This window comes from Solea senegalensis, linkage group LG14 (assembly GCF_019176455.1).
Source record: "Solea senegalensis isolate Sse05_10M linkage group LG14, IFAPA_SoseM_1, whole genome shotgun sequence".
NCBI classification, from domain to species: domain Eukaryota; kingdom Metazoa; phylum Chordata; class Actinopteri; order Pleuronectiformes; family Soleidae; genus Solea; species Solea senegalensis.
The window spans coordinates 7,793,239-7,817,558 of record NC_058034.1 but is presented as its reverse complement, the minus strand read 5'-3'; the positions used below and the strand labels follow the sequence as shown (position 1 = coordinate 7,817,558).

The 24,320-nt window shown below is 40.8% G+C and overlaps 3 protein-coding genes across 5 annotated transcripts in view; 2 read left to right on the top strand and 1 right to left on the bottom strand.

Annotated features, from left to right (window-relative positions):
- The window catches only part of ssbp3b (single stranded DNA binding protein 3b), a 16,602-nt gene extending 15,518 nt beyond the window's left edge, over window positions 1-1,084 (top strand). For both annotated transcript variants that reach the window (XM_044043892.1, XM_044043891.1), the window contains one exon: window positions 1-1,084. This exon is cut by the window's left edge and continues 334 nt beyond it. The gene's annotated coding sequence lies outside the window, so the exon portion shown is untranslated.
- A 2,874-nt stretch (window positions 1,085-3,958) lies between these two features.
- dio1 (iodothyronine deiodinase 1) lies at window positions 3,959-8,191 on the bottom strand. The gene is made up of 4 exons (XM_044043893.1): window positions 7,725-8,191; window positions 7,482-7,625; window positions 4,994-5,193; window positions 3,959-4,680 (listed from the first exon to the last, which is right to left on the bottom strand). The coding sequence occupies exons 1-4, from the start codon at window positions 8,059-8,061 to the stop codon at window positions 4,615-4,617; spliced, it is 747 nt and encodes a 248-aa protein (XP_043899828.1). The 5' UTR covers window positions 8,062-8,191; the 3' UTR covers window positions 3,959-4,614.
- Window positions 8,192-10,665: 2,474 nt separating this feature from the next.
- LOC122780890 (zinc finger protein GLIS3) overlaps window positions 10,666-24,320 on the top strand; it is a 70,912-nt gene continuing 57,257 nt past the window's right edge. The window contains exons 1-2 of one of the 2 annotated variants that reach the window (XM_044044269.1): window positions 10,666-10,867; window positions 11,042-11,359. In XM_044044269.1, the coding sequence (XP_043900204.1) occupies window positions 10,852-10,867; window positions 11,042-11,359 (334 nt within the window). In that variant the 5' untranslated portion in view covers window positions 10,666-10,851. The remainder of the gene's footprint in view (window positions 10,868-11,041; window positions 11,360-24,320) is intronic. The other variant, XM_044044268.1, reaches the window with a different exon arrangement.

The following is a 24,320-nucleotide window of genomic DNA, read 5'->3' as shown; positions in this document are numbered from 1 at the left end:
CTCTGCCCCAGAGTGAAGAAGAGAGGAAAAAAGTGGTTGAAGTTTACCTCTTGTACTTTTGAATTATTGCTTTGTGGTGCAAGATGTGCAGGAAATGTCTCTGCTTTTGTCCCTTAAAACACTGGAGAGTGTGCATATGCATTGTGTGTGCAAAGTCTTTGTCTTGTCATTTTACTTATCGCCATGCATTACACTGTGTCACAAACGTCGGTTGACATAGGACTCTGAATTTGCCTCCCACTCCGTGGCCACCTTTCTGAATAATGTACCATCCTTCCCAACCCAACGTCCACTCTTCTGTTTTTAAAGATGTTTTTTCAAGGGGAAAAGATGTGAATGAACACAGCTCTTGTTGTGACGACCTTCCGCAGTATGAAAGTGCTCCAATTGTTCTTAAGAGTGTCAAATTGATCAGATTTGGATCAGTTTTCAGTCTCTGACTGTTGACCGCGATGCCACCGTGCTCTCTGTGCCGTTTGATGTTAACGGGGCCGGGACACCGTTGCGTTGTGTCAGGGGGAAGCAGACTTGGGCATGAGACGTGAGTGCATGAATGCTGAGAATCTGTGTACACAACATACTACCTAGTGCTGCTCTTCTCTATGTGGACACCTGCTTTAAGATGTGGTGTATATCTCTTTACCTGCCTGTGCTTAACACTCTGTGCTCTTCATCGTCGTAGCCTCCTGTGTTATTTCCACTTTGGTTGATTATGATGAATGAGCTGCCCATTTTAATCTAATAGGTATTGGTTGTGCATACTTGCCCCCCCACCCCCACTGTGTCATTGGTCGTTCCCCCCCTCCTCCCCGACCCCACACATTTTTTTTTTTTTATATATTTTGATACAATCTTTCACTATGTATATTGGCCCTTTTATTCATTTAGTCAAAGCTTTCTAAACCGATTCTAATAGGCATCATTATAAACTTAGCAGCAGTCTTGTAAATGTGATGAGGATTTTTGTTTTTCCTGTGAACATTATGCATTATACACATCTGTCCTATGTTGCCTTTATTTGCTGATATTTTTTTATTTCAAATTGAGGAAAGATTGCTTGTTAATATAATTTTACAATAAGTTATTTCACTGTCTGGGTCGTGTTATTTCGCCTGACTGATCTGCGTCAGAGCAGAGGAACCGGTTTGGTGCCAGAGTCGTAGACCTGACTGTTACATGAATGGGTAATTGGCACACCTACATCCCTTAGATTGACGAATGGGAACAAAGAACACACAATGTTTTATAACAACAAAGACGGGGGAGTCACATAATTGTTTTCTGCTTCAACAACACGATCACACACATGTATTTCTCTTAAGATACTGCATTGATTTCCATTCATTTAACCACAACTCTAAACTTAACCAGTCCCATCAGAAATGAGGTTCTGCCTCATTAGGACCATGTTTTGGTCACCATGAAGTCACTGTATATGCAAGACAATGTCCTAAAGAGTTAATGAATACAGCAGGCAGGACACGGCAGCCATGTCTTTACTCAAAACTTCTGCATGAGAACTTATCAACGATACAGTAGTTTTCCATCTGGAAGTTAGGACACATCATGTAATGCCTACATGTCATGAAAGGGGAAAAAAAAAAAACCTTTTACTGTAAAGATTAATTTCCTTTCGGGAACTTTTTCCCTCACATCTTTTTAAAATACTGAAAAGTTGTACCCTTTTCCAGATTTGCTAATTAAAATAAATTAAATTAAGATAATATACTCAAAATGTACAGCCTGTCCATCCTATTGGGATTTTTATAGTCTATTCCTGCTCATCTGTAGTCAATCAGACCACTAACTGCTGCAGACCTGACCAAAACGAACTCATCTGCAAAAAACAGACAATGCAACACAAGGCTAAATGTACAGTCACAGTGTTATGTCATCATTTTTTTTCTTCACTCAAAAGGAACAACCAGCATGTAAAGCTTCTGACATTTAAAGGTCAATTTTCTTGAGATAATAAGTCCCTTGTCTAGATCTAATAATTAGTCTGATCAAGAGAATTAGTGGTGATATTATGTCCTCATTAAATAAAAAAACAGCTCCCCATGTCTGTGAATCTCTTTAGGAGAAAATGGCTGTACATTGCCCTCTGGTGGCCTTCAGTGAACTAGACCAAAGGATGACATAACATTTACAGTCTGAACATACTGTACATCCAGGATTTTTGTTTTTTGCCCTACTTGAACATTCAGACGTGAATCTTAACAAGAGTGCACGACTGGGGAGGATCTGACTGTTCTTGTTCCTGTCTGTCAAAAGGAAACAAGGCTAAACTGCTGCTGGCTCTCCACAGGATGTGGCTTCGCTGGACCCGAGCCAAACCTCCTCTCCCACTCCAGATCCACACAGTTAATGTTATGAAAGCATTTTGTTTGCCCCCACGTCCACCGTGAAACAGAGCTGTAACTGTGAGATGTTGCCCTGTTCTTATTTGATTATTCCGTGCTCCATACGCGTCGACTGCGTCAGCTTTTACAGTCTCACAGAAATCAGCTTAGTCACGACTAGTCCCAAGTATGTTAATGCTGCTCCTTCGATTGCCAAGACCGCGGTGAAATGATCGTAGGAAAACATTTACTGATGCACGAGCAGATAATTCATTTAGACATTATGGTGAAGAAAAGCAAAACACAAGAGCCACAACAGACCTACTGATCAGGTCGTGCTTAACTTCAGCTTTTGCATGTTGCATCAGTAGTTTTCCACAAGATGAGACTGTTATGTAACGCTGTTGAACAGAGGCATTTAAAAGGAAACACAGGCCTCCACAGTTTCAGAGGTTTACTAATTTAATGCAAATATCAGATTAATAAAATACATTAAACAACAGAAATCTCGAGTCAGACATCAATAAATGTCAAACGCTATATTTCCCAAGTGTCTATAGGAAGAAATGATATAATCATGATTACATAGGCCAGACATTCAGCCATACTAAGCAAGAACAACAGGTTTTTCTTTGCGGTTTTCGATGCTTTTTTTCCTCCAAACCTCTGCTGTAAACGTATCTAAACAACTAAAAGTGAGTTTCATGGTGACAAAGGCATTTTCTCCAGACAGCTTATATAATCTCAGTCTGAATCATTCCATATTTAATCATGAAACAGTTAGGTATTAACTCACATGTAAGCCTGTGTGTGTGCACACGGGTGAACTTGCTGAACTTGCATAACAGTGTGTCCTGCAGTACACAATTTATCACACGCAGACCAGACAGCAAACAGCAACCACATTCTGCTGTGTGCGTTCAAATGAGAGCCCCGCAGCCATCTACTGAACGAAGTAGAGACCTCTGCAACATTCAGTCTATGCACTGGCCAAGCAATGGCAATGGCAGTGGCCTGAACTGTATGGTGAGCACAAACGTGTCGCCATGTTTGCGGGGCATACGGCCACACGGCGATGGCTGGAACAGCACAGTGGATGTGGTCAGAAGCACTCAACCAATATGTGATGTCGTCTCTTGTCTATTCATTGTCTCCAAAGACATTTGAAGAATATGCAGTCCAACATACAGACTTACTCGTCGAAGTATTCGAGGACAGACATCATATTGTACAGTAATTCCATGTCTGATGGCTGAAACACCCCTGTGATGGACAGAGTGTACCCTGCCTTTCACCCTATGTCAGCGGGGATTGGCACCAGCGCCTCCCCGTGACCCTCATGTGGAGGAACTGTACAAGCTTCCGACGACATAATGACAACAAGATTGAACTTTTGGATTTCTAGTTTACAGAATTGCGATGTTGTGTCCTGTGTAATCTGTGTAATCTGTGTTTTTGTGAGTCTCCAGGACGCAGGCTTAGAAGAGCTGTGGATTTCATTCAGGTCATTCTCACTGGTTCATGATATGGTGAAGACACTGGGCACTGAAAAATCCCTTTGCTTTCACACTTTTACTGGTTGTGATGTCCCCATGAAACTACAACGAAAAGAACAATTCCAATATAAAAAGACTCTTTTTATTAAAAGGTTCATGATACATTAGACATGTCCAATGATAAGTGCTCCAGTATTATTCAGAGAAAACCTACTTTGAAGGAATCTTTCATCAAATTACAGCTACAAGAGTTTTACACTGTAATCGTCATGATAAAGCAGCCTCCTCTTGAATGACCTAGTGCACTTAAAGGCCAGAAGACGAGATCTTAATGTTAGTGAAACTGGACTTTCATGGTCCTGAACTATGGATTTGTCTTTAAACTTTAAACTAAGACAACACAGGTAATAATAACAACACAAATGCATGGACGCACACACACACATCTCCAGCTGTCGTATGTTGTGCGCATCACACCCAAGTCTCAGTGGAACGCCGTCCTGTGTTTCGCTTCATCAAGCTACAGAGGCCAATGGTTTGATCTGTAGCTGTCACTAAGAAACACAGAGGTGAGTTCAAGCTCAGAGGCTCAGAGGCTCAGAGGCTGACAGCTGAAGTCGGTGTTCAGAAGACAGAAAAGCCTGGAGGCAATGTTACGTGCAAGTTTGACGTATCTACACAAGCACTGGCTAACGTAAGAGATGAGATGAGAGAGGAAGTTTACTGATTGCTGCCTGATTAAAAAAAAAAAAGACTCGACTTGATTAACAATCTGCTTATTCCATCTTCTCCAGGATTGAACGCACCTCTAATGGATTGTAGCCCGCTGGGCCCTCCCTCCCCTAGAGGACACAAAGAGCAAGGAACATTTTCATTTAGATAACACTTTCATCAGGACTCAACATACAGTATGTGGCAGGTTGAACTTGAACTCTTTCACTGCTCTTGCACACACGTGATAGCGTGAGTACACAGGAACATTCACACCCAACGCGCTGTTATTATCTCTAATCACACGATTGCATGCGAAGGTTAGCGCGTGCGGATCAAAGCAAAACATTAGCGTTGTCACTTTTTCCAGGTAAATCGGCAATTAGTCGTGACAAGATGACAGCACGGGCATTAGTCGGGGTGTCTGCAGTGCACAGAGCTCACCTTGTAGATGATTTTCCCCGCCTGAAGCACATAGAGCCTCTCAGGCAGCGCGCCATACTTCATGGCAGTGACATCATTCATTTCATCCACAACCACCGGACACAGGGGCTCCCTCTGGACCAGGATCTGTGCTGCGGAGAGTCTGTCCTCCAAGCTCCGATGCTGGCTGATGTCAATGTTGTTGGTAAAGGCCCATTCATCTGAGACACATAAAGAATGTGATTTCACTGGAATGACTGGAACGACACTGACGGCGACAAAAATCTGAAAAGAAATCCTGTGGCTACGTAAGGACTCGTTGACACCGAGGACGTTTTGTCCTTGTGACGTCACGAGAATCAAAGCGGGTCAACGGAAGAACACATAAAACAAAGGGTTATTATTGGATGAGCGGAGTATCAGCTGCCGACATAGGACATAAACACCTCACCTGCTGCAATAAATCATTTGCAATAGATGTTCATCAGGATGTACACTGCTGATTGCCTTTCATAAATACAGAGTATGCTGAATATCTTATACTAACCCTAACCACGGCAAGAAGGTGCTGGGTTCAATTCCTGGTCTGGGACCTTCCTGTGTGGAGTTTGCATGTTCTCCCCAAGTCTGCTCTCCGGTTTCCTCCCACCATCAACAAACATGTTAGAATGTTAGTTCCATTTGGTCAGGGTTGGTCCCTTGTGGGCGGCGAGCTCAGTCGCAGTGGCTCTGATCAACCCGCCATCTGACCTTGACATTTCATTGTGCAATACCAGTTGTATAATGACAATAAAGAGGATTCCTTTCCTTTCCTAAATACACACATTCAAGACTAGGCCAGTGCAGTATTTAAATACCGTGCAATAGTATTGATGTCATCTCAGACTTATAATATATGTAGCGATAAATCTGTCACATTTATAGTACACTGCACATACAGGTAAGAAATACAGGTAAGAATACAAGTAAATCACTTATCCAGTATGAAGCCTGTCAAGCGAACGCTTGGATAGTTGACAGACGTTCCTTGAATGAATAGACAGATGTAAAATATTATGATTTTAGTCACATTATGTATCAATGTACACCTTAATCAGATTCTAAGAGACAAACAACCATTCACTCTCACACCTACAGTACAGTGTCCAATTTACCTAATCCACAAATTGCATGTTTTTGGACTGTGGAAGGAAACCAGAGAACCCGGAGACAACCCACGGACACACAGGGACAATTACACATTATTGTGACCCAATGGAAAACATTTAAACATACGTAGTTAGAATGTTTTGTCACCGATTACTGCTCCTCCACTTCCCTGCCTTCAGTTCCCTATTGTACTGTGGATTGTATTTTGTTTTCCTAAACCACAAAGAATGCACGCACAACAAGATCTAAAGAAAGCATTACATTACATACTTCACCTTCACTACACACAATTGTTTTTATTTGCATGGGTTGATAAGATATCAAAAACAAAAAGGAAAAATTGCAACAGTCCATCCATCATTCATAGTTCAATAGATTTTACGTCAAGTCCAGCTTGGTTTAAAACTATATCCTGCATTCTTTCTAAGATCTGGCTAATTAAATCTGCTATTAAGGTTCCTTCACTCAATTGTAGGAAATGAAAGCACATTTAAGGACATTGTTTACTAAAAGCACATTTAAGGACATTTTTTTTTACTAAAAGCACATTTAAGGACATTTTTTTTACTAAAAAGCACATTTAAGGAAATTCTTTACTAAAAAGCACATTTACGGACATTTTTTTACTAAAAAGCACATTTAAGGACATTTGTTTTACTAAAAAGCACATTTAAGGACATTTTTTTAAGGACATTTTTACTAAAAAGCATTTAAGGACATTTTTTAAAAAGCACATTTAAGGACATTTTTACTAAAAGCATTTAAGGACATTTTTTTATTTAAGGACATTTTTTTACTAAAAGCACATTTAAGGACATTTTTTGCTAAAAAAACACATTTAAGGACATTCTTTTTACTTAAAAGCACAATTAAGGACTTTTTTTGACTAAAAAGCACATTTAAGGACATTTTTTTTACTAAAAAGCACATTTAAGGACATTTTCTTTACTAAAAAGCACATTTAAGGACATTTTTTACTAAAAAGCACATTTAAGGACATTTTTTTACTAAAAAGCACATACTGACATGTGTATTTGTGACACTGTACCAGGTGTCATAAATACAACACAATCAGACACCAGACTTAATCAATGTGCAGCTGTAAATATGAGTAAATAAAAATGATATGAAATCAGAAAAACAGTGTAGTGAACTGGTCTTGGTTCGTGTGAAACATTTTATAGTAAATAACAATTCTTCAATATAAAAACGTACTTTTATCGTTGTGCATTTCCAGATTTGACCTCAGTTTGATTATTTGTTATGATTTGTGGAGCTTGTGCATTTGTTTTACTCTTTTATTCTTGTAGTTCTTCGCGTTGTCATTTGTATGTGTGTGTGTTGCTTCTCACTGTCTCACCTGTTGAGTGAGCCTCTGCGATGTAAATCACTAGAAAGTCAGCTACATCGCTGAAATCCTTGACGAGCTGCTTGAACTCGTCAAGTTTGAACATGAACGGAGGTCAGGTGCAGCTGCCGAAGCTCAGCACCAGCGGTCTGTTGTCTGCGGACAAACGAAACACAGCGTGAGGACCAGAAAACACAGACGGAGACACTTTGAAACACACACACACACACACACACGTGTGTGTCCACGACGCACCTTTCAGAAACTTGCACACACTGGTTCTCTCTCCGTCCATGGTGACCACAGGTGAGTCCGGAGCGTCTCCCCCGGTGAAAGCCTCCTGTCCGAGGGACAACCACATGTGCTTGGACGCGGTCTTAAGGAAGATCTGAGACATGAACGTCGGACCCCAGTCCTCGTATGTAAATAGCGGGTTCTCGGTCATTGTGGTCTTCTGGCCCACTTTAACGATCATCTTCTTGGTGACGTACGGTGAAATGAAATGCATAATCCGGAGTGTGACGATGAGCGCCAACATGAAGACAAACACGCATGTTGTCCAAACATACACGCGCAGTTTCTGCAGAAACATGTTTGCGCCTCGCCGGCGAAGCGACACTGAGAGTTTATCTCGCTGTGCGGGACCGTCACGTCTGTCTGTCTGCCTGTCTGCCTGTCTGTCCTTCCGACCGGCTGGTTGCCGCCCACCCCGTGTTTACAGCAGCGACTTACACGTTCTCTGTGAGCAGAAATCCATGTGAACGGCTCAAGTTGTGCAACGCGTGTATGAACTCTGCTGCGTCATTATGACTTCACGTTTGCCTACAGTATCTACATGGTCCCTTTGAGATATCATGAGTTTCAGATAGTCAGAATGAAGCTGAATAAAACTAAAACAGAAGTATTAAACAGAAATATACATTAAGCACGATATACAGTATATGTGCATGCATGTGTGTGTGTGTGTGTGTGCATATGTCACATATAGCCTCCTCTATTCTTTCCTGTATGAGTTTCAAACAGTTCCATTTTCTTGGACTAGGTCTTACTGATAAAAGTTGATCAGATCTATAATTTGCAAAGTAGAAAAATACAAACAGTTATTCTTGGATTTTCACAGATTTCTTTTTTTCTATCAATTTTACTTGAGATTATTTCTTTGTTGGGGGTGTTTAGACCACCCTTAACCCAAACCAGTTCCACTTTATTTACAGATTAACACTACTGATCAGGTATTGTTGGCCTGGCCTGATGTTTTAAATGATTTGCACCATTTAAAACATAAAGGTGCTTTACTGTGTATGTGAAAACATTTATTAACGCAATGAAATATAAATGAAGCAGTTCATTTGTTGTTTCCACAACGTTAGACACAATAGACAGTAACATCCGGGTTTTCTGTCACACTTGAAAGGGTCCGTAAAGTAACAAGCGTTGTGTGAAAAATACAGTTTGAACTCATCGTACCTTAACTCAAACATGAACTTAATCCCATCCTGTAAATGTGATATATTCCTTATTAATCTGTCATTTCGTGTTTAAAAAAACCCAAAACAAAACTTGAATAAATACACGCATTTGACACGTGTATTTATCCCAGTGTTTTACCTCCACGCAGAAACCACTAGATGGCGCTGCAGGTCAAAATTACTCAAACACAAAAGCTGCTCTTATAATCTCTGACATGACTTGGTGTCGCAGGATAGAACAATTGAACACGGGATTACAGATGCTGGGAAATCTTGGAATATCAGTTTTATGTGTTTGTTTGAGAAATGTCAAAATCTTCTTTAGAGGATCCTGTTGGCTTCTTAATAACTCATCACAGAGAGATTTGTTTTTAAAACAATTCTATTTTGAATATGTCTGTGAAATATTGAAAATAAATACTTAAATAGACAGTCAAATTTAAGCAAGAGCAAGAGTGCAACTAGGCTAAGAATTTAAAAATATATTAAAAATTTCGTCTAACTCATAGACCATCTGTTTTTCTTCAAAGTGACTACTTGTTTTTTTTCTGTTCTCTGCATTTTGATTATAAACTCACTTATAAACCATAGACGTATTGCAAAATCACAGTGACTGTCAGGGATCTGGACTATAGCGATAATGCATTATAAATATATGAAGTCTATACAAACCATGCATTTTAACCAGAGTCAGATACAAGAGAAATATCATCATCTTTGACTTTAGGATTGTTTTTAAGTCTATGCTATGAAGGTTTTTTTTTTGCCTTGTACGCACTGATTATACCTGGACAATTGAAACCGTTTGGTCAGGCATTTTTTCCACAGATGCTGCACATTTTCCAATAAATGTATGTACTTGATTGTGCTACGCCATAACCTGCAAAACCTGCCCAGCTGTCCACTCACTAGATTCACTTTATAATTATTATTATTATTGTTATTATTTTTTAAACAAATCAAGCTCAAGCAAGATCAATCAAATCAAGTGATCAACCCTGGCTCCACAAGGGTTCTTTCATTCATTTATTGACATAAAAATATTGAGAAATGCAACATTATTCGCTGACATACAGTACATGTGACATGTCGGAGACTGTAATTTAAAGTGTGGGTAAAGCTATAAGGATATAGCCATAAACATATAGGCCTACAGCACATACAGTAAATAAAATAACATAACATAACATAACTTCAATAATGTGCTTCCTTGTTTCTGTATGCCCTCTTTGCTCTTCTGATTTTGATTCGATTCATACATTTCAGTGTGTTCATATAAAGTGTATTTTACTTTGAAACAGTGTAGTCCAATGTTGATATAAAACCTTGCTGAGGCAAGTTCATGGTTAAATCAATTCATTGTATGTAAACAGTGAGCCAGTCTTCAGGCTGTTACTGTACATCAATGATTTTTTTATGTTGTAAAATGCAACTTAAAAAAATGTATGCACCTAAATTGTCACCTAATCATAAATCACACACACTATTTTTTTAATTAAATGTGCATCCAGAATTGTGCATATTTTACAGGTACAACTGAGTCCCACTGTATATATCCTAGTGTACACTATATCCTAGTGTAGTGCATTACGCAGGAGAGCATATGGGGTCAACACACACACACGCACACACACAGGAATTCCCAAACTTTGCATCCAAACCCAGATTTACAACGCTGCTGTCCTGATCCAGATCCTTATCCTCCCACTGAAGTGCGGACGCACCAGTGTCTCCACTGCTGAATGCTGCAAGGCAGAGAGAGAGAGAGAGAGAGAGAGAGAGAGAGAGAGACTCGTGGGATGCTGATGATTGATCCGGACTAAGTGGATGCTTTCGATGCGGCTTGCAGATGTTTTCCCCTCCAGTTAGTTCAACATGCTGATGCGCACAATGAGACCTGTTCTTCTCCTCATATGTCTCTCAGACACGGTAGGTGTTCCCTCACCCGTCAACTCTCAATCTTTTCTCCAGTGTTGTTGATCCTTCCTGCTCCAGTGAGCGCATGGTTACAGCATCCTCAGAGGCGGAAAAACACACAAACCACTGCGTCTCTGTCACGTTTGCAGTCCTTCATAGGTGTGTTTGTGTCCTCGTGTGCCACAGGTAGTGTGAGCAGCAGCTGCGCACTGTATGGGAACGCCGGGTCATCGATGCAGAACTCCTCAGCGCTGTTCGGGATGGTCAGCCACTGTCAGACCCCCGCGTTCACGGACTTCACCGGCATGACGCTCTCCATGTTCAGCGGCAAGGCGGACATCTGTGCGCGGCGAGCCGGGAGCGGTGCTTATGGATCTCAGCTTTGCCGGAGCCCGCATGACACCGCGACTCCCATGACTCCCAAGCGACTCTGCGCGTCCGAGCCAAAAACGCATGTGTCAGCCAAAGCTCCGCGCTCCTGCTTCTCTCTCGCACCCGTGCAAGGTAAGGTCGAGCCCGATTTATTTGACGCTGCAGCGGTGACTGCAGGTTGGAGCTGATTAAATGGATAGAAATGAATGCGATAGTAGTTAATAAATAATATCAATTTCATTGCCGTCACTGAAAATACTAAACAGATTCGCGATATATCGTTAATTATTTCCGCGATACAATTTCTGATGATTAAAGATGAACGTTTTACTAAAAGCCACTAATTGTGTTTTTTAAACTTCTTTGTATGCAGAAAACAACAAACACATGTTAAACAGAAACATTTCACAATTTCCTGAGGCAAACATATTTACCTATATTAATATTTTAAGCGTTTGCACACAGTGCATAAACACTATAGCGACATCTATTTTGAAGAAAATGATACCACAACATATATTGTTAGTGAACATGTGCAAGAGCTAATTGAGAGTTAATTGAGGACGCCAATAACCAGTTTTGTCAAACAGCAGCTGCTTCATTCTTGCCAATTTGACCAATTAGTGGGTCACTGAGACTGATGAAAAAAGAGCCGCCATGTGAAACGCTGCTGTTTCCACATGGCTCCTTCTCCAGCATCATCCTTTGATGCACTGCTGTTCAGGCTATTTGTGCTGCGAGCTCTGTTGTTTGCAGTGGTGGATTAGGTCTCACTAATTAAAGCCAGAGCTCACTGGGATCCTTGGCCATGCAGTTCATAAATAACAGCATAATCAAAGTGTCTGTTGCTGCACATGTGAAGTGATGTGCTGTATGTGCAGCGACTGCCAAGCATAAGCCTGCATTTCCTACGGATGTTAACAAGGCATGGCAGCGTTTAGTTAGTGTGATGTTGACTCATTTAGATGAAGAGAAACTGTGGCAACTTGGAGCTTTTGACAGGCTGGATCCGTATCAGTGAATGGATTCTGACTTTGCCTCTAATTTTTAAAAAATGCGCAAATGACATTTTAATGACTGTGTAATCTATAGTTGATGCCTTGCAAAACAATGAAATAAGACAAAACTTTGGCTCATTGGAAACGTTCAACAACAACTGCAACAACTGCACACAGAGTCCAGAGTGGAAAGTGGGTTCTCAGTCTGTGTGGAAGTCTGATCCATCCTGTTTAGACAGAGTGTTGTTGTGAGAAGGGCGGAGGTAATTACAACCCCATCCTAAATTATGATTAGACGAAAAAAAACTTTTATATTAGCAGTCACCCTTGCAGCAAGAAGAAGATCAACGGATTTGATTATTGTTTCTTCTCGCTAAACACAAACCATATGTTTGCTGAATGTGTCTCAGCATTTATGAGTTGTGTTGGAGCACAGTTGTGCCCTCAGAACCTCCATCCCCAGCATCCCGCACCAGAATGAATCGTCTCATTGTCTCTGCAGCGCTTTTGAACTCGCTTCCCGTAAACTGTGGGAATGCAAGATGTATAATGTGTTTGTGGATTATGTTGTACGGATTAACGCTGGAGCGAGACGCACACACACACACTCACACTGGCTTGTCTGTTTGTTTTGCTTTGATTCAGTGAGGCGGTTTATTGATATTTTTAATAATTTCAGTATCTTGTGGCTTTTGTGAATGAAAGCAGCTTTCAGCCCTTTGTGGAAACGCAAGCCAACAACTACTTCCTGAAGAGCACTTTGATTCAGCTTCACATATAAAAGTAATTGTCATATTTCTTTTATTTATTTTGCAGTTATATTTGAATAATAAAACCTTTGATTTGCTTTCATTTCACCCCCCTAATGTTGCTGTCAACATATTCCAGACATGTGTGTGTTGTTTTACAGGCTCTTTTGTGGAGTACAGAGTATGAAAGTGATCTCAGTACTCATCAGTCTTTTGTATCATGCCTCATTTCAGACCGATCGTATTACACACTCCCATTTAGGGACAGAGCCAGAGTTTTAACTGCATTTTCAACCATGACTCGAGATTCATACTGAAAAGAATCTCTGAACAAACACAGGCTGTAATACGTTTCTTGAAGGAAGTGACACATTAGGGAGATATCTGACCTATCATGTGTCGTGTGATTGCAAAATGTAAACACTTACTAATTGATAATAGTAATAAAATGCAGTGCACCGACGACGTGTCATATAATCCGCAGTTTTATTATTATTATTATTATTATTAAGGGACACCGGTTGTCCAAGTACTAAAAAAAAACTGCAACTCTATGCTGTGATTTCTTTTTATGAATTTGATCTAAGATGTATGTGTGTGTTTGTATTTAGGACAGATTTAGGACACTGTTACAAAAAAGTGTTAAATTACAGACAAAAGGAGCCAAAGTGCTGTATTTTCGATTGGATGTTTTATGTCACAACTAACTCACTAAACAATTTTCAGAACTCCTGAAACCTGGAAAATTGCTCTGTATTTCTCTTTACATGGAGTTGATCGAGGCACAGACTTTACAGCAGAAACTTGGTTGGGAAAGCGCGTGTGCATTGTGCTTTGTGAGAGGAACAGCGGCTGATCATCCCGGCACTGCGACTCTATAACTGTGCTACAAATATTAGTGCCCACCGGCAACGAAAATATTTAGCTTGCAAAGAAAAACACTTGACCCCTCTTGAAAAAGAATATCAGGTTTGAATGAAGTGTGTACTCTCGCATCATTTGATACCTTACTAAAGTTTCTCCTGGCTGGGACGATGCTGGGCTGAAGGAAAATGTTTGAATTAGAAGAGTGAGCTGGAGTCTCACACTCCCTGTCTGTTTATTCAGTCTGTAAAGAGATGAGTAATGGCCTCATAAATCCGATCATTGTTAAAAATGTCTTTTTTGACGGCTCCTCGCCAAGGTTTGCTGTAACGCACACATCACCACCGCGTGGCAGGTTTCTCTTCCACATTCAGTCTCAACACATGTGTGCACACCTGCATGCCAGGACACAAGCATCCATTTGTAATTCATGCAGACGCTGTGCCAACATATACTCTCACACACACACACACACACACACACACAGACCCGCTCACACACATACGGTGTATAAACACACACAGGCACGCACGCACGCACACACATGGTTTTTGTGGTAAAGTGGCATTGGCACTAAAGTTTGAAGTCCCCCCTTAATTTCCGGTGTTTTACGCGGCAGCACCAGAAAACATCAGATTACAGGGTGATAATCTGACTGTTATGAGAAACAAGCATCTCTGACAACACTTTGAGCCTCAGCTGTGTCAAACACTCAAGGACAGTGAGTGCAAAGACGAATGCATTGAGTGCTTGTTTCAGTTATTCCACTCAAACAAAGTAGATTATTTCACTATGTCGCTACCATCTAATTTGTTTGCAAGACATGGGTTAGATTTTATTGTTACTTTAAAGGTCCGGGAAAATCATTGTGGATATTCTAAATATTCTTTAAATATTCATCTCATTAGGCACAGATCCTACACGTGTTCCCATTTAAAATATCAGTGCTGTATCTTTTTTTTTCCTACAGATTTGTGTTATGTGAAATGTTTATGCAGCTATAATTCTGGGAAAATCTTTGCTTCAGCTGTTTCATGGTATTTTGGGTTTTGTAAATTGCCATGAACTTCAAGCTTATAATTGTTTTAAGTTTGGCTTTGATGTATATGCACTGAGCACATTGTTTGTTCCTCTTGTTGTTGTTTTTTCTACTTGTGTCAATGTGACATTATTATACCAGTTTAACCGGAGTGGGCGTGTGACGGGAGTCTGTATAAATCAAAGTTTCTTTTGAGGTTGTTTAATGGTTTTGTGCTTATTGTTTGTGTTGTGCATATTGGTTAGATTCGGAAAGGCCGAGAGGCTGGTTATGGATCCAAAATCTTCTCCCACTGAAAATATACACAGTATATCCTTAAAAGAAAGTTTATTTTACAGAGGGAAATAGTTGAGAAGGTGTTTTCATCGAGGGTTACCACATGTCATATTTAGCATATTTAGCTACTGAATCTATCATTTGCTATGGGGGGTTTTCTGGTTTGGTAATTTGACAGTGAAACTAAACTTTCCAGATACGATTTGATAAGAGAAGCAAGAATAGATAAAAGTTTTTTTCCTCCTCTAGCATATTTTTTAATGAATATAGAAATAAAAAAGAAGCAATACATATTTTCTTCACAGTAATAAAGGGTTAATATTCCTTTATTCTCTATCGAGTTGAGTCTTTATCTAATTTTCCCTACTTTTTCATCATCATACATTCAAATTACCACAGTGATTGGCAGCAACACACTGAAGCGCCTTCACCTCCTCAATTAATTCTCTGTTTAAAAGAGAAAAGGCTAAATTAAGAGCCCTATTACACCGTTTGTTGCAATTGAATGCAATTGAATTTTAGGATAGTAGGTGAGGGTCACTGTACCAAAAGCTTGTAGCAGATGTTTGTGACTGGAAAAAAAAAATATTTTTTTTAACCACAAGACATTTTTTTTTATTAGGCTGTGAACATTATTTAGCATAATTTTTATATTACTTGTAGATTTTGTGCACAGCTGCCGTTTTGTGTGGGCAGAAAAACTACTAGTATTAACAAACGGCTATAAATCTCTTGATGTGCTTGTACATGTGGGCATATTCATTCACATGGCAGTAGTACTGTAACAGTAGCATTCTTCTCTTTCTCATCAGGCAGTACATTCCCATGGACTGAGAGCGAGTCTCAGCCCACGTCTTCTGAGTCTCGTATGAGCTCAGCAGTGAGTTATGGGCAAATGCGAGGGTGCTGCCTGGGAAAGGTGTTTCAGGGTGTAATGTTTGCAGCATGTTCCATTGATTCATAAAGCCGAGGCCCGGTGATGATTCCGCAGAGGTATTCCCGTAAACCTCTGTCTGGCTGAGGCGTCGAGGAGGGAATGCTGGGTAATGGAATGGGGGGCACTTCCTGAGTCACAGCCACTGGAGAGGGAGTGTGAGAGAACACCCCTCTTCTGGCATCTGCTCGGCTGAATCACCTCAATCAAACTTGGCCAGGAATAGACATGACGTGTGTGGAAACAGGAGATAAATGGCAGGGAAAGAGACAAGTGTTGCATCAACTTGATTGTGGTTGGATTCAATGAGAGAGAGCAAAAGAGGGGGGAGATTTATGGAAGCTTATGGCAACTTTTGCTGCTCGACTATCTTCTGAAGCAGTCATCTGAAATCTTAGCATCAGAGCTCCTCCAACTTCTCCACAGTCAGTGTCATTCGGGTCAGATGTTCCCATTCTTATGTGACCAGTGTGGTATGACTGTGGTATCTCACTGTAACCAAAGGCATTCTGACTTTCATGCTGCCAATGAAACCCAAACAGTCACACAGCAAAAAATATGATCTGGTTTGAGTAAGTGTTGAAATATCTCTGGAATATCAGGAGAAATGTGCTCTGGGCCTCAGTTTAATCAAGAAAAAAAAGAAAGCGGCAGAGTTGGCTCAGGTATGTCATCATTAAACTATATTTTTAGAAGCAACCCTCGCCTGGAGAACTACTTTGCAGGATTTCACACGCTACACTTTCATTGATTGGTTAAAACTGCCGGGCCCCATGAATGTAGATGTTTCACATTTTATCCGTTTGAAGCACAGTTGCTGCAGCTCCTCTACTTCTCTGTGATTATTTTCTCCTGGACAGGCATGCCCGCGGCTGACTATAGCGTCTGCATTACTCATGCATTTTCAGACAGCAGAAACTCCTCTTGCAAACCTCTCCGTGTATGACTTAGCACACAAGTGGGTTTTTGATTTACATCTCTGCTGTGCCACTTGCTGTTCTTGGCTCGACTCTGCTGTGTTTCATCAAAGAAAAATCCGCTCCACTGTGACTGTGGCAGTTAAGGCGGCCGTCCGCCGCTGTGCTGCCTCTGCCAGAACAGGGCCGCGAGCCGATGGGGCCCTCACAGCTGTCAGCTGGAGTGAGAGAGACAGAAAGAGCGAGAGAGATGTGGCCGTACATGTCAGGGATTCAGTGACCCCAATAAATAAGCATCACAGATTTTGTGAGTGTGAAATGGAAGTTTCAGCCATCTGAGTCCATTATGATGAGGCTGCTGTAGCATCTTTTCCACTAGACGAGTGAGTAACATTCACAACATGCCACAGTTGCTAAGTGTGCAGTGCTTTAGGAATGAGCTGACGTGATGTTCAGTATTGCATCAGTCCAGCACTGGTCAAAATCAGTGGAAGAAAAATCTCAAATCTGATGTGATACAAAAATCCCAAATATCATGTACATAATCATTAGGCACAGGCGGTGAAGAGAGACGTACACCGCCATCGTCCTGTGATCAGAGTGCAGGGATCATGTGAGCATTGTGGACTGCTGTTAAGGAGAAGGAGAATGAAGGATTTTAAGAAGTGATTTGATGTCTTTTTAAAAAGAGTATTGGCACTTTTCCACCATAAAGTTCGAGCACTACTTGGCGCAGCTCGACTCTACTTGGTTTGGTATCAGGCACGTCGTTTTCCAGTACCTCCTCAACATGGGCAAGGTCGTCAGGAAACGTCGGTTTTATACGCAACACAAACATACAAACTAGTTACAAGCAAAGCAGTTGTTTTCAGTGTACTGAATCATTAGAATCAGTGAATGAAAAACATTAATTCAGTACTTCCTGCATGACCAGAGCACAGACTCTGTCTGACACAGTCACTGGACTGAAATACGGCTGAACGGGTTGTGATTCAGCTCAGGATCTCAGGCTTTCAGCAGTGCTGTCGCTCAACACCACATTAACGCATGTTTTCAGGATTTTTTCTTTCAGTCTTTTTAACTGATCTACAGTTCAGCATTGTTTTGATTATTGTGTCGGACTCTTACAGTGATGACACTTTCTGACTAATCAGTGGCCGGCAGTTTGTTGATGTCACATTTTAGTATTGGCTCAGCTCGCTTGGAACCTCGCCAGAGCAGATACTAGAAAAGTACCCGCTACTATCGCTCATGGAAAAGTAAAATAAGGTTGTTCTAGAACCGTAATATGGAAAAGCGCCATGTGTGTGAATCATATCGGTTGGTGTCACTATCAGTATTGCACATAATATAGTGGTATCGAGCCGTCCCTAGTGTGCACCATAGCTTTATAAACACATTGCCATGTAAAACTGCTACAGGTTCAAATACTCGAATAAATGAACTTACGTAGTGTCTGAAATGACCCTTTTTATGAGGCTGGTCATGCTGGAGTTTTGTCAGCCAACCAGCCGAACATTGGCTGCAACCGCGTGGACAAAAACAAACGGGCAAACACGATGCGAGCTGAGGCTCTTTTAATGTCTTCATTAGAGCGCAGGAGAAAGCAGCCAAAAAGACTGGAGTTTTATTCTCTCTCTTGTTCTCTCTCTCTCCCTCTCTCCGTCTCTGCCAGGAAGCCTCCACGGGGCAGTGCCCAGTCAGCTCACGGTACCATTGGCTGGCACAGTCCCAGGGAACTATGAAAGACATTATAAAGCTTAATAGTGCAGTTTATATACTTTATTAGTGCTCATTAAGAGAAGCCCAACATTCTGGAAGAATTACTTATTCTCTAGTCATGTGCAATCCAACCCATCAACTGAGCTGTATTAAGTTGCTTACTTGGACTAATAAGTACACTAAGGAACGATAGAACGAAGGCTGCTTTAAGAAAACCCTCTGTGCTGCTGAATGATGTGAGTTGACATCAATCACAAACCCCGAGTCTGACAACCTGCACTTCTCTCCTGACTTGGACTCACATATTCATGTGTGTGTTACGTGTTGGCAGATATAGATCTGTGCACATTATTGTCCTAGATACGGGGCCAAGTTTCATCACATAATATCTACAGAATTATTCTTTCAAGGAGTTGTTTCAAACACTGGCAAGCAAAGGTTCCGAGTCAAAATTTATTATCGCTCATGTATGGCTCCAAGTCAAGAACTCTTAGGTTTCATCAGTTCAGAGATTGATATCACCGTGTTCATCCAGTGTCAGCACCGAGGCACAGGTGGACCGATGTTTTGTCAGAAAGTTCCTTTTTTAAGTAGCACATCTGGACAGCATGGTGCTGCCTGATTGGAGGAAGTGGGGGATTTTGGGGAAAGGGATTCTGGTGCTCTGTTCCAGTTAATGCTTGTAACTGTGAGTTGCATGGAGATTTGCCAGGCCGACACTGGATGTTAATAAAGTGTAGAGGCTCCGTGCCAGCACTGTGATCTTTAATGCGTAGGGTTATTTTTACAGACCTTTTACAGACAATTATATTTGAAAGAGAAAGCTGTGGCTCCGTATCACAACAAGGAGATGGTGTATGTGATAAGACGAAATTTCTCACGATGTGATGTGGTGGAGTGCATGGATTTTTAATTTTTTTCCATCCCGTGGGGATTTCTCGTGTAAGAGAACTCGTACAGGAGTATGAGCAAACAAGTCAATAACATTTGTATTATTTTTAGGTTTTCAAATAAGCCTGCACTGCCTTACTACAGGAACACACCCTATTAATAATAATAACAATGATAATAAACTGTATTTGTATAACACCTTTCATACAAGGACTGCAGCTCAAAGTGCTTCACAATAAAAGGAAAATAAAAATAAAACAATAACATTTAAAAAGCTAATACAACAATAAAACGCAACACAGGGTGGAATGAAAAGGAAAAGTCTAAATTCAAAAAGTAAAAACCCTGTTTTAACTTAAATAAATAAAAAGGAGCTAGTTGAAGGCCAGAGTAAAAATATACGTTTTTTTTTTAAAATATCTAGTGAACCGTCTTCCCTGATATCTAAGGGAAGTGTGTTCCAAAGTTTAGGGGTGTAACAGCTGGTGTTACATGATAATTGTCACAACTACAATATTTTCTGTGGTCTTAGTGTGGACTGCTGAATCATACATTATCTCATGCTAATCCACGAGTTGTCTATTTATGATCCACTTTTTGTCCATCACATGTCAGCGTGCTCGTTTAATGGTCTTTGACAGAGTGGTTGCCATTCAGAGGGGTTGATGGAGTATACCTGTGAGATAACTTTGGCTCGTGCATGCTGTACAGATGTCGGCTTGATTTCACTCTCTGGAGCTAAAAAAAAAACCCTGCATCTTGCAGATGAGCAGAGCCAGTTTTCCTCTGGAAACAGTAGAGACATCTGTTATCTGGCTCCCGTATCTGTCTGATTTACATTATCTGCATTAAACTGCATTTGAAAGAAGGCTGTGCAGTTTTCATTATGATGTTGGCCATATCGTCCCGTGATTCTACAGGAGAAAATAATTTGGCTGGAAGCAGTTTTGTTGAAGTCAATCAGTTCTGTCCTTCTTTGAGTTTCCGTTGCCAACATTAAGTCTCATACTCCTTTTTCTCTATTTGAACTACGGCTCATATGGGTTGTGCAATATGTGTGTTAAATGGATCCATATTACCCCAAGTAATAGCCTCAGTATGCACTCTTCATTAACATGCTTAACATTCCCCCCAAGACCCAGAAGTCGGCTTCTATAATACACTGCTTAACACAAACATCATGTTGGACACTTAGGATCTCTTATGGGGCTCATTGCTGGCAGTTTTAGTAGTGAGGAGGTTTGGAGTGTGTGTGTGAGTGTGTGTGTGTCAAAGTGGACAAGATCAGGGTAGACAAGTTCCTCAATTTTGAAAATATTAAACTTGAGAAGTTACTAAAAAATACACCTTTCACAGCTAATTAGAGCAGAGAGTAAAGAGGGGGAAAAAAAGTGATTTAAACACTACAGCACATTTTTTTGTTGTTTTTTACTGATGCCGTCAGCTACTTGCCACATGTTCCCAAATTTGCTTTTGAAAATAAAAGATGTCAGTACTTGGCAAAGTAAATGTGGAGGAGTTACTAATATGGCGTGACTGCATCATTCACTGAAAGTTGTGTAAATCAGTGCATATGTCCGTGTTGTATGTAATTATGTGCATGTTTAAATCCATTTCTAATCAATGGAAAAGCATCAGCCTTGGATTGGAATTGGTAAGAGTGAAGAAAGCAGACTAGGCTGTATACTGTTGTATTTAAATACCGTCAAGTCAAACCACCATGTTTTTCATTGTCAGTAAAGATACAGGTAATTATATTGGAACAGCAATAATAGGGGTGGCATTGTTGTTTTTTATATCGGATGTTGGTGATGGGCGGGTTAGGCTGAAAAAGAAACTTTTGGTTTTGGTCTTGACGGAAATTAGCCCATAGCTCTCATAGCTGAAGCCAAAACCCATCAAGACGAGGTTCACTCACCTTTAAACAGACACACTGACGTTCATGATCCACACAGTCAGGACACATGGGTTCAAACTGCTTCAGTAACCAATAAACATTTCTGTTGCAGGAAATGTCTCTCATATATCACCAGCTGTTTTTGACAAGGATATTTAGGATGAGTATTTTGGCTTTCTCCCGAGCACACCCTCGCTGACGTTGGGTCGCAGATTTAGTGCAGAGATAGAGGGTTGAAGGCAACAGGGCTGGATGACTCCCTACTCTCATTATTTGTGTTTATCTAACTTTTACCCTTTAAAAGTCAGCTCACGGCACATGTTGACTAATATGGATTAAAAAGGCAAATCAGGCACTTTCACTTCGACACTGATCTAATAGGCATGTGGTTGAAAGTTGAAATGAATTAGGGAGCGTCAAAGCCGTGACAGCCAGGTGCTGAGCACTTGGCCCAGTGTACCAGAGTCTCAGCCAACTGGAAAATGCTTTGCAGAATTTATCTGCACTGTTCTCCCTTGACAAATTATTTTATTGTTCCCGTCACAGTTAGTTTGAATTTACCTTTTTGGCTAATGATAGCCTGAGACCATGTGGGCTATTGTCATTCCTGTCCTCAGATTAGATACTGTGACTGGAAGAGCTCACATTTAGAAGAAGACCCCCATGAAAGACAAGCTTACCAACACACAACAGAAGTTATACAAATCTGCAGTTAACGCAGCAAAACACTTGCGTTGATCGCTTCAGGAAGTCGCTCGTCATATGATTGTGCTTCAAATTGGAGTGCATCTACATCTACTGTTTTATACAATTCTGATAAAGACTAACAGCTCCACAAGACTCTCTCTTTAAATATCTGTGTATATAAGGCAAAAGGTTTGAGAGTAACTGGTTGCAGAAGTGAATTATACTGCTCAAAATAATAATAATAAATGCTTCTTACACACAAATGCTATTGCTTGACAACGCCTGTTTTCAGATGAAATTAAACAATTAATATTACATTATTTATATTCAAGGAGACCAAACAGGAGCAGAATATTAACATTCTCATCATCATCAACAGCAACCTAAAGTTACACACTGCAGCTTTAAGGTCAGATTGTTGTAAGTGGCTCGGTGGCATGACCTTAGTGACTGTCAGTCAAACTGGGTAATGCTGCTTCCTGAAGGACCAAACCTCTGTACAATCCCCCCTCGGCGAACTCCAGACCCTGCTCCAAAACCTTTAATCACATTATTCAGTGTGTCTCATGTACCGGGACTAGCAGATATGCTGTGTGTGAGCTGCAGATGGGAGAGATAGGGTGAAACTCCCCTCGCGTCCGAGCCCTGCACTCTGCCTGACCTGAGCTCAGTGCATCAGGACTAGGCCGCTAATCTTTTACAAATGCTGGGAGTCTCCATGACCAGGCCCTTGCTGAGATCGCTTAGTCAAAACAGCCCTGCTGCTCCCGAACACAACCTCAGCCTGTAGCCTAATTCAAACGCTGATGAACTAACAAATACCTGCTGTCTGTTCCACAGCATTACACAGCCCTACGCACTCCGCAGAGCTTCATGGAGTTTGACAGTGAGTTTGCTGTCCTGTAGAGGAACCCACAGGTCAACTGTGTAACAGACCTTTCAGGGTTTCTTGGGAAAATGAAACCCTCACATGTTAAAATAGCACAATAATAGATATACTGCTTTTTATGAACATAGTTTAACCTGTACATTTTGAAAACCCTCTGGCATTATTGACAGGATACAAGCCGTTGAACAAAATGACCAAAAAAATCTTTGTAATTATCCAATGTCACATCACATTACTTTTATTGTGAAAGTAAATCACCAAAAAATCAGCAAGTAACAATTTATATACAACCGTAAACCAAACAGCCAAGATTTTTGATTTTATGATCAACACTGTAGCTGGTTTCGTGCCACAGCTGCGTCATCATGACAGCGTCTCCTGCCAACAAGCTTGATGGGTAAAAGCAAAATAAATATTTACAGCAGACAATACAGGTCGAAGTAATAAAGGATAGGCGATTTGTCAGGGTTCAGATTTCACCGCTGTCCTTATTCTTAATCACCCCTAATCCAACTCCTATCCCATTTTCCCCGCAGAAATTCCTCTTGTTTCATGGCCAAACACATTCCTGTTTGATCCCAACAATACTGACAGAACTTATCGAACATCGTTCTGCCTCATCTTCTCACACACTGACACTGTTTACGTGGGCTCGGCCAGGTTTCTGACCATTTCTAACAAACAACATGCAGTGCAGGCCTTTTGCCAGCCTCAGCCATGTGGTTGGACTTTGTCCATGCAACAGTTTGGCGTGCTCGACATGTCAAGCTTATTGAATTAAACATCACTGCTTGTGCTACAAAAAAGTTTCAGTGCTTCATGTTTATTTTAGGTGTGTAAAATGACACTGACGCACATGACGCTGAGAAGTTCAACCGCGTACATTTGTTTTGAGCAGTTATACTGCTGCAACTGATGAATAATTCCGGTTTACTTTCACGGAGTCACTGACGCGTCCGCGGTGGTTTGATTCTAGCGATTTTCATATCTCGTTGAACAAAGACGGCAAAGTAGAACGTTGGCATAAAATGTAAAAAATGTAAAATGTACTTTTTTTTAATTTAATTGTATATTTTTGACAACACTTATAAATCTTTCCCAATTTTTTTGCCACAACAGCTATTATTGTTCCAAAGAATGTGGCCTTTTATTCCAACTACACAAACTAGTAAGTCCTGCAATTTTGACAGCTGAAAAAGGCTGTGGACATGCTAAATGTCTAGCCCCTAG